Source organism: Anoplophora glabripennis, unplaced genomic scaffold, assembly GCF_000390285.2.
Source record: "Anoplophora glabripennis isolate ALB-LARVAE unplaced genomic scaffold, Agla_2.0 scaffold34, whole genome shotgun sequence".
NCBI classification, from domain to species: domain Eukaryota; kingdom Metazoa; phylum Arthropoda; class Insecta; order Coleoptera; family Cerambycidae; genus Anoplophora; species Anoplophora glabripennis.
Genome location: NW_019426074.1, coordinates 411,535 through 427,878, shown reverse-complemented (window position 1 = coordinate 427,878; position 16,344 = coordinate 411,535). Strand labels below are relative to the sequence as shown.

The following is a 16,344-nucleotide window of genomic DNA, read 5'->3' as shown; positions in this document are numbered from 1 at the left end:
TGATTTAATACAGAGTGGTAGAAATTTAATGCCGAATTTAGTCAAATTACCTTATTTTTTTTTTTAATGGAACGTCCTGTATATTTTTGGGCAACCTGATGAACAATTTTGTTCTCTTTCGAATGGTCTGCAGTTCCTAAGATTACACGCACTCCGTTGATCTGAAACAAAAATTTTAAAAAAAAAATTCTCAAAATGTAATATGTATGATGCCCTTGACAATGTAAGGTTAAAACATATATTTTTTTAAGAGGTGGTGCCCGATTAAATATTTCAAACTTTCTGGCTTGATAAAGAAAAATTATTAGTGAAAAAAAATGTAACGTTCTGAAGCAGAAACCTGTTTAAAAATATTGTGTAATATTTTGGAAGCAATCGGTTGAGCTGTCTTCTGAATATTCACTTCTGTTTGATCTCTCCAGGGCGTTTGACATTGTCGATAAAGAGATCTTGAGCCAGAAATTATACAGTCTGGGTATAAGAGGTAGCATGCTTGCATGGCTGACTTCATATATGGAAAATAGGTCTCTGGTAGTCAATATAAACGAGGAAAAATCGGATATATATGCGGTTGCACTTGGAGTACCTCAGGGTTCCGTACTAGGTCCATTACTGTTCATGCTCTATGTCAATGATTTGCCAACATACATTGAGCATGGTCATGTAACAATGTTTGCTGACGACACAACGGTTACTGTATCAGCAAATACACCTGAGGAGGTCCGAACAATTATATGTAATGTGGTAGATTCATTGAGTGTATGGTGCCATAGAAATAAATTAATCCTAAACACCAAAAAGACGGTATACATTAATTTTCATCTTCAAAGGCCCCTACCTGCAAACCTCATGTCCGATGAAGGTACCATGTCAGATTCGGTAAAACTTCTGGGCACCATCCTTGATTCTAGGCTCTCCTGGCATAAGCATGTTGACCATGTTTGTGGTCAGTTAAATAAAGCATTCTTTGCAATACTGCAGTTAAAGCATACTCTTGATCAGGCGGGTTTAGTTAATGTTTATTATTCCATGGTATACAGTCACATAGCGTTCAACATTCTCGCTTGGGGTAGAGGTAGTGAATGGGAAAGAGTTTTCATATGTCAAAAAAGAATTATTAGACTACTTTTCAACTTGAAGGTGAATGAGAGTTGTAGGAATGTGTTTAAGGATAAGCAAATTCTCACAACGCCCTCAATTTACATCTTAAGATGTCTAATTTTTACAAAAAATAATCTAAGTTTTTTTAATAAACGGACATATTTTCACAACTATATGACCAGACATGGTGAGCTGTTGAGTATTCCTTCTCACCACACAAGTGCTTTTAAAAAATCTTCATATTATAATTGTGTAATTTTATACAATGCTCTTCCTAAAGAAATTAGATGTATACGTGATTATAGAAAATTTAAAAACAAAACTAAAGAATTTTTGTCAGTTGGAGGTTTTTATAGTGTGGAGGATTTTATAAGTGGTAAATGATGCTAACTGTGGTTTTTTATTGTCACTATCGATGTATGTTGTCCTGTTCTTTTTCTTTTTAATATACTTGACTTGCCATATGTACAAATTTGTATCTTTGCCTGGCCAAAAAAAAAGAAGCTTTTCTAGACAAAATGTTTCTATACTTTACATGAATATTTTAGACCTTGTAATAGACCCATCAAAGATTATGTATTTAATTATAAGTGTTCGTTTGTGTTGTATGTTTGTCATTCTGTACTCCTGTGTAAATCATCGTTTATACACTATTTTTATGACTTATCCTATACATTGTAAAATGTCATAAAGGACAAATAAATATTATTATTATTATTATTATTATTATTATTATTATTATTATTATTATTATTTTGGGAATTGTCTGTATGTTTGCAGATAATCACGTTTAAAGTTTGGCAAAGAATTGACACGCTTGGGAAATTGGTCGCTTGTCAGCTTCTCAGTAAATCGCTTATAATTTTTACAGTTCTTGGAATATCAAGATAAAATATACACACGATATTCGTCATATTCCAAATTTTGAGCATTTTGTTCGGAAAAATTGATTTTTGTAACAAATTCTTAATTACATATATTTACATTGAAAAAACTTTTCTACTTTACCATTAATCTGCGATTCGTAGACCATAGAGTAGGCCTTCCGCAGCACTGGCAGCATCTTCTGCAGTGATCCATTCGCTGAATCCTCCCTTCACGAGTCGAATTGTGTTTTGACTATGGCGGTACACACATATCTTGCACTTTCGATCTCACAATGCTGATCACCGTTTCTTCTTACCTTGATGCCTAATGCATTCCGGTAAACTATAACTTTCACAATTATTGAAAATTCAAGATGAAATTTACACACAATATTCTTAAAACCACAAACATTAAAATGAGAAAAAGAATTGAAAAGTAAATTTCTTAACCATTTATTTAAGGATTAAATAAACCAAGACAAAAGAAAACAATATTTATTTACAAATTAAATAATTTTTATCAATAATTGCTGATTTATTTATTTATTTATTGTCCCTGCTGTGCCTCTGGATTTGTAGCTGATGAAAGTGCCATGATGATTACAACTGGTATAATATACATCCACTAGAACAAAAAAAAGGTACAATAGTTTTTTTTACGACTAAATTTCATGTGACCATAGTAAATAGAAAAATATGATAATTACAGTAAATACAATTTTTAGTCCAATACAATAATTAAATAAAAGCACCGACTGATGGCAATCTTTACACATAACTTACATATTTAGCCAAGAAGGATCTATTATCTTTAACTTCACCCTTTTCTTTAGCTTCCCTTTCTCGTTCTAGTTTTTGGATATAACTTGCTGTATCAGGCCTACGAAATTAATGCAATTAAAACATATTTTACAAATTTTCCTATTAAGCTTACATTGGACCCGTTTCAGTATGTTTGACATATATGCTGGTGGTGAATTCCCTTAATTTATCCAGGGGGACAACTGCTCCTTCACAAGTGGATTTTGAAGCTATCATCAACGTTACACCTATCACGCGACCTACGTAATCTATGAAAACTGAAAGTTTATCATCTAGTTCCGCTTCTGCTAGCATACACTAAAATTAATAAACGAGTATTATAAAAATTGAATTTTACTAATAGACTAAACAGAACAATGTACTTACAGCTTTGACCGTTGAAAGAAAAGCTCGTTCTGACCCATCATTGGTAATTACAGTGGCTTTAATTTGATAATAATCATTTTTTGCTGCTAAATCCTGAAAAGAAAAAAATATGAGTATATCAATTAAATCATAGAGCCAAATATTTACAAAAACTCAAACTATATAATTAGTACAAAATTCTAATGACACAGACCTTTATTTGCTTTTGCTCTTCAGGCGAAAGCAGTTTTTGATCAATTGTGGCTTGTCCTAATCGTAGACTTTGAATTGTAATATTTCCCCTGTCTGTAAATTCGGGATTCTCTGAAGATACTAATGCATGTTGTAATCTTATCCTTACAGAGCTATCATGTTCTAAAGTGCTCTGTAAATGAGCAGTATGTAATATATAAATTTAAGAAAATATTTTATATACCTACAGTAAGTATGGAATGCCAACCAAGTACAAATGTTAATCCGAATACTATATATTTAAGCATATTCAATAATAGATAAATAAATTTTATTATCAGGTTTACAATTATTTACTTTTTTAGGTTATATTATTGACAACTGACAATGTCAAAAGTCAGCATTGTTCGTGTTAAACTCCTCTGGCATGTATGAGTAAATATATTTAGTTGGAAATAATAATTGCATTCATTATCATTTACATTATTTATACTCAATACTGAACATATTCAAGTATTTTCTAATTTTGTTATAACAAACTCTAAATATGAATGAGTAGCAAAATTCAAATTATAATTTTAAAAATACAAACAGAATTTACTTTTAGTGTAAATCTTATGAACCAACCTATTTATTGACGTTTAATCTGGACACTTATCCAACATGTTCGATGTTTTCTTTTACTCATGATTTCGGAATCATAACGCGTTATGATCCGAAATCTAGCAATCTGATTGGTTTCCATCGGATCGTAACACGTTATGTGGAAATTATCATGGCCATAATATATCAATTTGTGAATACTTTTTAGAATTATTTTATACATTCAATTTATAATTCACTTGATTTTCCTAAGATTTTTTTAACTTGGTTTGCTTATATTTACATCTTACATTCATATAATAGTAAAATCTTAATCCACATTAAAAACATTAATTAATATTAAATTTTTATTAGCCATATTACAATATAAACTTATTTTTTAGTAGCAGCGGCTTCATCCTCACGCTGATAATTTTGAAGAACCTCCTGCTTCTTAGTGGCAATACGTTCTTCACGACGTTCACGGGCTTGCTTAACTTTAAGTCTCCTGGCATTAGCCTGATCTGCCAACATCTTTGCACGAGCTTTTTCTGCCTTCTTCTTATGAATGTATTCCATAAGAACTCTCTTGTTCTTGAAGACATTACCTTTAGCCTTCATGTATAATGCGTGGTACAGATGTCTGTCAATTTTTTTGGCCTCACGGTACTTTTTCAACAAACGTCTGAGGACTCGCATACGCTGTATCCACAATTCCTGAAACAAAATTTAATTTCATAGTATGCTGAATGCCCTTTTGTTTTGAACTACAGCTTCATACAATTTATGTGGCACAAATGTCTTCACTCTTACCTTTTGAGGCATACGGGCATTTGCTGTACCTTTTCTTTTACCAAATCCGCAATGTCTACCCTTTCTGCGGGCTTCAGTGTTTTTACGTACACGGGCACGTGAGTGTACAGCAACTGGTTTTTTAATGATGAGACCATCCTTAATTAATTTGCGAATGTTCTGCCCTGAAAAATTTTATATTGAAATTTATGTTAATATAACAATCTAATTAACTTACTTGAATTTGTATTTGCGATTTCATTCACTTCATTAGGATCCAACCATACTTTTTTGCGACCACATCTCATAACAGAGGCTGCTAACCTCTTCTGAAGTTTTAACGAACTGAAAAATAGGTCGAGTAAAATCAAAATGTAATTAATCATCGAGTATGTTTGTTATTCGTGAATTCTTTGCAATTCAAATATGAATGAAAAATAATTATAGTTAATAATGTTAATATTATCATGGCCATTTTTATGTTTATTAATACCTCTAAACACCATGTGGTGCAATTTCAGACATTGTAATGTTTACATTACTTAGCTTTCATTTAGAAATTTTTTGTCAAAATATGTCCATGAAACACTAAAGAAACAATTTTCAAAGAAATATATACAGAATATTATACATAAAAACTTATTTTCCAAACATACCTCATTTTTCACACGCACTTCACAACGTGTTTGAGAAAAAGGAAGAAAATTTTCATGTTACAAGGCTGCCAAATATTACAGTTTAAAAATAAAGTACCTATAATTGTTACCGGTCATTTAAATTTTCCCACCTTTCAGCTACATACACATTTGGTGATATCTACCCTGATAAAGTTAAATTTTACAATTAGAGACACAAATACCTATTATTCGTATTAAAACATCAGTCACTCTAATGAATATTATTTGAATTATGATAAACATTTTCAAACTTGTTTCCAAATTCCAACTTTCTGTCATAGATCTTAAGGATGCAGACGATAGTTAATTTTCACCATAGAGTAAAAAAATAATTATATCTGCTCCCACCATGGTAAATGGACCATTAATACATTGTTTTTAAGGAGGTAAGTGAGGTAACTTACCTCCCTAGGGAAAAAAGGGATTTTGGGTTATAAATGCAGATTTTATGAACAAATACATAGAAATATTTGATGAACATTACATTTTATTAATTATTATGAATTAATATTTAGTAATTGTACAGTTACTGCATTTAGTAACGCCGCGCCGCCATTATTCTATGGCTAGAAATTGGCCTCAATGATTTGGGATCGAGGGGGATTATCCCTCTTTATCCTGCCTCATCTCGTGTAGGCCTGGACAGCCTTCGTAGGTGGGCCCCATCCGTCGTCTACCCCGACCGCAAATGCGGCCGGTGTAGGCGCTTTGTGGGACCTCCTTTTGTCCTGGCTGGGCCCCGCCGGCTAGGGCCCTTTCTTCTGGCGCTCTTCTTGCTTCGCCGGCTCGTCTGTGTAAACCCCGGGGGTAGTGTCATGTTTATGTGTGGTATGGTTGGGTAGGGTAGTGCGGCTATGCAGCCTGGGATGCGCTTTGCTAAGGTGGCCCTTAGGCTAGCGCGGGAGAGGAGGGGAAAGGAGGGTATGGGGGGTGTGTATGTGTGTGTGTGTGTGTCGTTGTCTTCGTTTCTTGATCCTGGCTGTCTCTGAAACAGAAAAGGTTAGCGGGCAGGGGCATTTAGTAACATTTATAAAATCTGGATAATTATTCCTCTCGCGTCATCGGAGGCTCAGTCTCAGTATTATCTGACTGATCCATTAAAACAGCATGATGCGAACGTACTACTAGAATCTGCATAGACCTAGTAAACTAGTAGTAGTTTATAAAGTCTATCAGAACCTGGAGTTGAAATGTCATTGTAAAGAATCCTTTTGGCTATTTCATTTTTGTTACATAAATTGTCAACAACATAACTTTCTGCATTTGTGGCTGATTTCAACCCACCATGCATGTCTCTTGAGTAGTAATACATCAACTCCTCTATTAGCCAGTAACGTTGCCGATGTTCTTCGGAATGATGGCTTCTATATATTTCAGGATGTTCTAGTTGTCAAAAACTGTGCAATCTTATTAGGAATCATAGAAAAGGTATTCTTGCCGACTCACCATTTCTGATATAGCGATTCAAAAAGTTGAAAAAGTTGTGTTTTCCATAATGGACACACGTTTTTTTTGTTAGTCATTTTTCTATACATATATGACTGTGACCTTATAAACTAAAACTACTAGGCCTATGGGGGATGATGCTCTGTTCTGCACATAATGTGACGGAACATTTTCCTCTGGTGGTGTCATCCTTTATGAAGGTGGCAAACAACCTTTTCGTCTTAAGGCTCTTGTACACGTTTGGCCAACTAGTTGGGCCAATGAGTTGGGCCAAAAATGAGGGCACTGTTTACATTAGCGTTGCTCATTCTGCATTGGCCATTTAACGAGCGTAGAAACTGTCGCGGCCGCGACAATTTATTTGTGCAGTACTTTTAATAATTATAGAAATGTGTACCAAAGAACCACTATTCCATACCGCCATCGTAGCTCATAAATATAATTATTGCAAACTGCAACACTATCCTTTCCGCTTAAACGGCAACTACGTAATGAAGAAGAGGCCAACGTGTGAACACTGTTGGCGGATTGCACCAATGTCTTTTGATGTGTGCACGAAAAACCGACAACATTCGGCTGGCCAGCCAATGCTGGCCGCCAACGAGCAAATTACACCAAGTGGTCTAGTACACGTTAGCCCAACCCATTGGCCAAACGCGTACAAGAGCCTTTAGTCATATGAATATTGCTTGTGACGCAATGGAAAATATACTGCGATTTTAGTGTGTACTGTATATACTATCAAATTCGAGATTCTTACAAGTTAATTTTCAGAAACCTGCACTGGTATTTCCTCTCTAATCTAAGTATTTCTAACCCCACCAAGTCATCACCCCGCCAGACCCACATACTTCTATAAAAGTAATGTGGCCACTGGCCAGAAGGGCTTTCGTTTTGGCAAAATTAGTACCTATTAGCAACTAATATCAGTTCAGAGTGACTCCAACAATAAGTTACTATTAGCTACTAATAGCTACCATTTTTGCCAAATCGAAAGGCCCGCAGACCTGACTCAATTGACGTATGAAAAGAAAGGAACTATAACGTGCTATAAGTACCATAACCTGATTTTTACAAATATAACATATTTGCCGACGTCGACGTGTTACCGAGTTTGTAGTATAAAACTGTAATAAGTTCTGATAGTTGCATCACCTTCGTTTCTGCTTTTAATTGCATCAAGAGGAAATTGCATTTTTCTTATTTTTAAACTTAAATTATTAAAATAAAACATGTCAGGTGAAAATAACCAACGTATGAAATCAATAAGTTTGTCTGCAGTACTTAGTTATCTTATAATTTAATTTTTTTAGCGATATATACTTCGGAATCCCAAGGCAATGATGAAACTGGAGATGGCTCTGAAGGAAAACCTTTTAAAACCATACTTCAAGCAATGCGAAAAGCTGGATCTGAACCATTTCCTGTTATTTATGTAGATGGTAAAGAGGAAGGAGTTAAATATGATGTGGCTGCTAAGTCACAAATTAAAAAAATTCAAAAGATTTGGATTAGAGAAAATTATAAATCGGTTGAAAAATTAAAAAAGGAGGAAGAAGATGCGGAAAAACGAGCAAAAAACCTAGAGGAGGCAAAGAAATATATTATTACTGAAGACAAATCTTTACCAGAAGCGCAGAGAATTAGGATTTACCAAGGTAATATACATTTTAATTAAAATATATTGTGATTAGGTTAATATAATGTAATTTTAAAACATATAACATTTTTAAAATTTATGAGAATTTGTTAACTGAAAGTTAATATTCCTTTATTTTAGGTGAAAAATACAGAGACCAGCGAGTTAAGATATATGGGTGGGCTCATAGAATTCGACGACAAGGGAAAAACCTTATGTTTATAACTCTTAGAGATGGCACAGGTTTCTTGCAAGCTGTGTTGAATGATGTTCTTTGCCATACCTATGATGCCCTTGTTCTGCAAACTGAGTCATCAGTTATTCTCTATGGTATAATTAAAAAAGTACCAGAAGGTAAAACGGTGAGCCAAAAATATTTTATACTGAAGAATGAATTTTGAATGGAATATTATAATTCATTTTATATTTAAGGCTCCTGGTGGTCATGAGCTAATAGTTGACTACTGGGAATTAATAGGACTCGCCCCTCCTGGTGGGGCTGATTCTATATTGAATGAACAGGCCTTACCTGATGTGCAAGCTGAAAACCGCCACATTATGATTCGTGGAGAAAACACATCGAAAGTTATGAGACTTCGATCAGTTCTACTGCAAGCTTTTAGGTAGGTGGGAATCAGACTGGTTACAAAAAAGTTTAATTCGTCGATTTGTAGGGATCATTATTTAGATCGAGGATATTGTGAAGTAACTCCTCCATCCATTGTTCAAACTCAAGTGGAAGGTGGTTCTACTTTATTCAAGTTAGATTATTTTGGGTATGATGTTAAATTAAAGGGACTAAATGGAAATTCATTGTTTAATATTGGTTATTATGTTCTAGAGAAGAGGCATATTTAACACAAAGTTCACAACTGTATCTTGAAACCTGCCTTCCATCTATGGGTGACGTCTTTTGCATAGCAGAAAGCTTTAGAGCGGAGCAAAGTAGAACGAGGCGTCATTTAGCTGAGTAAGTTATTATTTAAATGTAATTTAAATTGAATTGTGTCTGCGCAAATGTTTAGTAAATATTAACAAAACTGCACTCATCAATATTAATATTATTATTATTATCTACTCTAAATTAAATATTTAATTGATATTTTGTTTGTATAATACAGATTGTTAGCACAAAATGTATAAATATACAAACAATATTACGTAATACTATGAATTGCATCATTGATATTTTAACTGAATGATAAGAATCTTTATCATCTTTATGAATACACAAGGTGTTCTATTAATTCTTGCTTTATTTTAAAGGTATAATATATTAATTATATTATTTTTTTAATTCGTATCAAATGAAATTGTGGACAGCATGGCTCATTAAAAACCATTCCACATCTTTAAAATGTGTGACTCGCCTCAAAATTTGAATGATTTTAATTTATGTATAATGGGCTTTCTAGATGTACTTGAATTAATTAATATCATTCATGGCTTACTGTCTTTTTTGTGGAAACTATTTTTTCAGAAAACTATTTAGTTTTTTTTATTAAAAACGTTAATCATCATCACTTAAAACTTCATATCTAAAATTTTCTCAATTTCTAAAACAGTTAGGTATACAGTCATAAAGTTTTAAGTTTATAAAGTTTCATCTGATGATGAAAATTAGACTATTACTGAATGCTGATTGTAAATTGTAAATAATAGTGTGCTTACGGTCCTAAAATTGTAAAAATCTATATGTAAATATAATAAATTACATTGGCTAACTGTCATCATTTTCAGCCACTTTCACTGTTCTAGATTTTTTAACTTAAAAAGAATCTTAATAAATTTAAAATTTTTTTTAAGACACTAAAGTTTAAAAAAGAAAAGATTCCTGAAATGATTTTCTGAAAAGCCACTGCTAAAAAAGAAAATCGCCGTATGCCATGGAATATCCAGATAATCCTAATTAGATCAACAAGTACCATGTAACGAACCCCAATTAATTTAATAACACGCTAATATTTGATGAACGATTGTCTTTTCCTATTTGATGAATGATTGTCTTTTCCTATGTTAATAATGTATGAACCTAATTTTGTATTTAACATAGGTCTAAGCACTAATATCCGGTGAACAGATTGTCTGTGTCACCGATCGGTTATAAAAGCGGAGATCCAACCATGGAGAGACAGTAGTGTTGATGAGTATTCCTCACCACGAAGAAAGGCTTTCCTACCTACCTTGCTCTTTTCTTACCCTTTCTATCTGGAAACAGAGCATCGGCTTACCTACCTGTTTCTAGGGCTCGCATTACTCCTTCCATTTAGGAACAGAGCATTGACTTTCCCGTCTGTGCCTAGAGCTTCTGTTACCCCTTCCGTCCGAGAACAGAGCGTCAGCTTTCCCGTGTGTTTCTGGAATCATTTCCTTAAAAGCTCTGAGGGTCAATTTTTCCTCTCAGAATCCCTTACCCACATATCCCTACCAAATAGCCATCAACCTGAGTTACAAAGCTTTATTTTTCTGCCATTTCCCAAATATTAATATAGACCTTGTATCATTTTGTTAGTGGTGAATCTTAATAGATAAAAGGAGGTATACAGGGTGTTTTAGAAAACATGGGCCAAAGGTCGGGGGCAGACTCGTAATCTAAAAATAATATTATTTTTTCATATCAACATGGGTTCCATTTCGTTTTGTTCCTTAGTTACAAGGTATCAAAGTTTTAAAAAAATATATATATTTTTTCCAAAAATCTAGATTTCCACTTGAGGGAATTAAATGAAATTCTATTTACAAACGAATACACATTCCTAGGTATTATTATGTTGAACATGAATTACAGGAGTGGACTTACTTGCAAACCCTTGGATTTTATCACAGAAAAAATTATTCTCCGTTGAGATTTTTAATTTATAATTACATGGGTTAATTTCTAGCTCAGTTTTGACCAAAAATTGACTTAACTCGTCGAAATATTCCTATGTTTCGGCGAATTAAAGCGAATGCATCTGATATACGCTGCCCTTGAAGTGACAGGAGTTTTATAAACAAGCTCTTTCACATGTCCCCAGAGGTAGAAATCTGTGGGTGTTATATCTGGGGAACGAGGCGGCTACGCAATTGGACCACCTCTCCAATCCAGCAGTTTCCAAAAAGTTCGTTGCTTGCCAGTAAGTCCGGTCCTGTAATTCATGTTCAACATAATAATACCTAGGAATGTGTATTCGGTTGTAAATAGTTAATTGTGCTAACTTCATTTATTTCCCTCAAGTGGAAATCTAAATTTTTTGAAAAAACATTTTATTTTGACACCCTGTAGCTAAGGAAATAAGTGAAATCGGACCTATGTTGATATAAAAAATTATCTTGTTTCTAGGTTAGGAAACTGCCCCGAGCATTGGCCCATGTTTTCTGAAACATCCTGTATAAATTATAAACAGGGTGATTCGCAAATGGTGACCAAAAATGAAACCTCGTATTATTTGGTGAATTTTAAGGGGTCTTTCCTATAAAGTTTTTCAAAAATTATTTTTAATTTTTTCAAATAATTTAAAAACTAGTAACCGAAATAATTTGAAATTGGGCACACATATTTATGTAAACATTGACCAAAATTTGAGGACTTTTCCTAAAATTTACATTCTCGAATGGCGGAGATACAGGGTATCGGTGTCATATTTTTCTAAATAAAATGGTACGCCACTGCTTTACAGTAAGAACCATAATATTTTCGGATTCGTCTGTCAATTTTCTACAAATTACTACTCTCTTATGTTTTTCAAAAAAAGCCTGATTTTCAAGTAAAACTTAAAAAATCAACTGAAATCATGTTTACTTAAATGACATGACAAGCACTAATCATTCGGTTATTTCTTCAAATATAGAAATTAATAACATTAGTCATCATTTTAATTATTTTATTTGATTAAATGCCCAAAAATACCTCCATTTGCACAAACACAGGCGCGACATCTTTTTAGTAACGAAAATGAAATTTATTGTTGCTTGAATCTGATGAAAATCATTATTTATTCTTTCTTCTAACTGCTCAAGTGTATTAATTTCTTCACTGTATACCAGCCGTTTAACAGCACTCCTCAAGAAGAAATCCAATGGTCTGGTGTTTTCAGTTGGTTTTTTAAGTTTTACTCGAAAATCAGTCTTTTCGAAAAACATAAGTGAATAGTAATTTATAGAAAATTGAAAGACGAATCCGAAAATATCATGGTTGTTACTGTAAAGCAGTGGCATACTATTTCATTTAGAAAAATATGCCACCGATACCTTGTATCTCCGCCACTGAAGCATCTAAATTTTCAAAAATGGAGTCAGATTTTGGACAATGCTTACATAAATACGTATGCTCAGTTTAAAATTATTTTACTTACTAGTTTTTAAATCATTTAAAGAAATAAAAAATATTTTTTGATGTTTAAGAACCTGTAACTTTTTAACGAGGCATTCTAGATAAAAACTCTTTAGGAAAGACTCCCCCTTAAAATTCACCAAAGAATATGAGGTTTCATTCTTGGTCACCATTTGTGAATCACCCTTTATGTTGTATAAAGTTTTTTTTTTCAACCCCGTGGTTTATACTTTTCTCCACTCTTACCCAGGCTGTAACTTTTTTTGTGGCATCCAACCCCATTAATCTATTTCCAATATTTTTATACTCTTTTTTTGGTCAAGAATAGAACAGTCAGGGTCAGACATATGAATAAAAATTAATTTTGCCAAATTGCAACTTAAGCATTCATAAAATTTTGTAAAACTAAACTACATAACACCTGTAACTGCCAAAGTGGAGTTCTCTCTTTAGGGAGGTCCATGAAACTATTTTCAAATGGCCAGATGTTACATACTAGACAAACAGGGTTAAATATAATTAACTTATGTATATACCTACTATAATAATTTAATTAAAGAAATAAAGCCACAGAGAACTTAGTTATTAATAATTATGCAGAATAAAAATAATCTATGGAAATATGACTAACAAAAAAAACCTACCCAACATACGAAAATATTGCATAATGTTTTTTTGGTTAAAAGCCGACACAAAATTCATGCTAAATTATGTAACTATTTCTATATTTTAAAGATTGTTTTTCCAATAGGTTTCTTTTTAATAATATAATTAATAAATATGAATATTAATAGATAATAAAATTAGTTACATAAAATACGTTTTAGGTATACACATATAGAAGGAGAATTGGCTTTCATTACATTTGAGGACCTCCTAAATGCTTTAGAAGATTTAATCTGTGATGTAGTAGATCGAGTGTTAAAATCGCCTTATGCCCATATCGTCTATGAATTGAACCCTAACTTCCAAGTACCTACGAGACCATTCCTTCGCATGAACTATTCTGATGCTATAGAATATCTGAAGAAAAATAACATTACAAAAGAGGATGGCACATTTTATGAATTCGGAGAGGTACTTTTAAAAAATAATTCTACTTTTTCTTGTTTAAATAATGTCTTGTGTAATAAAAAATTATATACTGTTTCGTAGGACATTCCAGAGATGCCCGAAAGGAAAATGACTGATAAAATCAATAGGCCCATCATGCTGTGTCGCTTTCCAGTCAGCATAAAATCTTTCTATATGAGTAAATGTCCAGAAGACTCCAAGTTAACAGAGAGCGTAGATGTTTTGTTGCCAAATGTTGGAGAAATTGTCGGCGGTTCTATGAGGATATGGAAATTAGATGAATTGTTGGAAGGGTAAGCATCTTTAATTGTGGTAAGAAAATCGTAAAAAACGCTTTATTTTAGAATTTTATTTTGTATTTTGTTGTTTAGGACATTTTTACATAAAAAAAATATATATTTTTAAAACATTTGAAATATGCAGATTTCCATTTAAAGAATTTTATGTTTGGTTCATGCCTGTTTGTAAGTCATCTGATTTTTTTTTTTAAATATTACCCCTTTTAGTTTGTTCATTATATCCTATTATATATTAATTTTAATTTTCATTTTACGCTAGATACAAACGTGAAGGCATTGACCCTGCTCCGTACTTTTGGTACAACGACCAAAGAAAATATGGGACCTGTCCCCATGGGGGATACGGACTTGGTTTGGAAAGACTTCTGTGTTGGTTGTTGAACAGGTATCACATTAGAGAGGCCTGTCTATATCCACGTTATCTGCATCACTGTAAACCTTAAATGTATTGAAGAATATAACACAAGCATTTAACCTTATATTGAGTACCTTAATTTATATTTCATTCTTTTGTATTTTCAAGAATTATGCTTAAAAGTGAATCTGCTTTTATATTTGATTTTGAATTCTTTATTAAAAATATTGCAATAAAGACAATGGAATGATTAATAAAGTGTGTTTTGCTGTTATTTTCCTAATTCCTGTTTAGATACTTCATGTTGAGAAATTTGAAGAAAAGTATACAGGGTGAATCACAGCTTATCCAAAAAAAATTTGGGAATAGATGCGGCATGAGAAGTGGTCAATATCGTAAAAAAATTTTTTCTAAAATCTAGTTTTCGAGAAAAACATTATTGAAGTAGTACTTTCAAGCATTACATCGCTGGACAACTGTAGTCTAGTTTCATTCGCAATATGCGTGGAGAACCATGTGGCCTCAGTGATTCCGAATACTGAAATCGGATTTTACAATGGTCCTTGTGATAGTGTTTACCTGTTATCTGTACAATAGTTTTTTAGTAGTGTCAAAAATGGTTTGCGTGTATAGCAACTCAAAGTTGATGGATACCGTTTTAATTTATGGTGAAGCAAGACTACATTTGTGTTAGTAGAAACTGAATAAGACAAACCCAATGTGTTTACACGTCGGTGGATAAAATTTTGAACAGTTGTTGTAACATCAGGTATGCCAAATTAATTTATTATTTAAAAGCACAAATTAATTTTATTAATTAATAATAACGAAAGCAGTTGAATTTGCCGATATAAAATAGGTGCTATAAAATTCTATTTATTTCTTTCCTTGCGAAAGTTTTTGTCCGTTTCTATCACACTTCTATCAACCTAATTTGTTTAACAATAGGCCGTCAACTTTGACAGTCTGTAACTCGGTTGTTTTTCAACGAATCTTGCCGATTTTTTTTTAACTTAAAGCTCTTTTCATAAGCTTTCCAATAATGTGTAATCTATATCACGCTCGTGCGTCGTATATTTCATTTAGCAACTAGCTAAAAAATAAAAAAAAATCCAGGTTGCAAATTTGAAATTAAAAAAAAATGATAGAGTTCAATATATTATTATGAAATCTACTATGAAAAAAATCAGTGCGATTGTAGAAGATACCTCGGGATCGTCCAGACTAATAATTAGTTAATTTGTTTATAAGGCCATAACTTGTAAAGTATTCAACTTACCGATTCCAGATTTTGTGTGAGTTATTAGTATTAGACAGTGATAAGGAATGAGAGGATGTGATGTCAAAACTTTCTGGTAATAATAACGCAGTTTACAAATGTTTAATTCAAAAGTCATAAATAAACTTCTGCTTATAACTTTTGATCTAATCAATATTTTTTGATGCTGGAGTGCTAGTTTTGTAGGTCTTTTGAAGACGAAAAAAATACTTTACTGTTTTCTCGTGGCAATGAACGGAAACAAGTTATAAGAGAAAAATTATACAATTAACCACCCTGTAAACAATCTTCCCCCCATTTTTATGACTGTGGAAACGAAAATGTTATTGTACATAATATTTAACATCTATAGTGATAAATTCAGCTTGCCGAAACAAAAAGTCGCGAAATGATCATTTCCCAGCTTATTTTCCTGGCCTATAAACTATAAGGAAGAAATTAAAAACGTAGTTGGCAGACATCAAAAATGACATTTAATATTCTTGTAAAGCATCCATATTACTCATAGACCTAGTAAACTATATAGTATAGTATATCATAGTAGTTCTATTACTGTTTAAGTT

General features: G+C 32.7%; 3 protein-coding genes across 3 annotated transcripts; 1 reads left to right on the top strand and 2 right to left on the bottom strand.

Moving 5' to 3' along the window:
- Window positions 1-2,448: 2,448 nt before the first annotated feature.
- On the bottom strand, window positions 2,449-3,715 carry LOC108913647 (ER membrane protein complex subunit 10). The gene is made up of 6 exons (XM_018719229.1): window positions 3,575-3,715; window positions 3,349-3,519; window positions 3,156-3,248; window positions 2,902-3,086; window positions 2,751-2,847; window positions 2,449-2,592 (listed from the first exon to the last, which is right to left on the bottom strand). The coding sequence occupies exons 1-6, from the start codon at window positions 3,632-3,634 to the stop codon at window positions 2,515-2,517; spliced, it is 684 nt and encodes a 227-aa protein (XP_018574745.1). The 5' UTR covers window positions 3,635-3,715; the 3' UTR covers window positions 2,449-2,514.
- A 547-nt stretch (window positions 3,716-4,262) lies between these two features.
- Window positions 4,263-5,430, bottom strand: LOC108913579 (60S ribosomal protein L19). The gene is made up of 4 exons (XM_018719148.1): window positions 5,357-5,430; window positions 4,939-5,045; window positions 4,722-4,885; window positions 4,263-4,625 (listed from the first exon to the last, which is right to left on the bottom strand). Exons 1-4 carry the CDS (start codon window positions 5,359-5,361, stop codon window positions 4,302-4,304), a joined length of 600 nt encoding a protein of 199 aa, XP_018574664.1. The 5' UTR covers window positions 5,362-5,430; the 3' UTR covers window positions 4,263-4,301.
- A 2,460-nt stretch (window positions 5,431-7,890) lies between these two features.
- Window positions 7,891-14,760, top strand: LOC108913568 (asparagine--tRNA ligase, cytoplasmic). Its single transcript, XM_018719138.1, has 9 exons — window positions 7,891-8,077; window positions 8,137-8,481; window positions 8,604-8,824; window positions 8,895-9,085; window positions 9,137-9,238; window positions 9,304-9,432; window positions 13,602-13,851; window positions 13,930-14,141; window positions 14,407-14,760. The coding sequence occupies exons 1-9, from the start codon at window positions 8,056-8,058 to the stop codon at window positions 14,588-14,590; spliced, it is 1,656 nt and encodes a 551-aa protein (XP_018574654.1). The 5' UTR covers window positions 7,891-8,055; the 3' UTR covers window positions 14,591-14,760.
- Window positions 14,761-16,344: the final 1,584 nt, after the last annotated feature.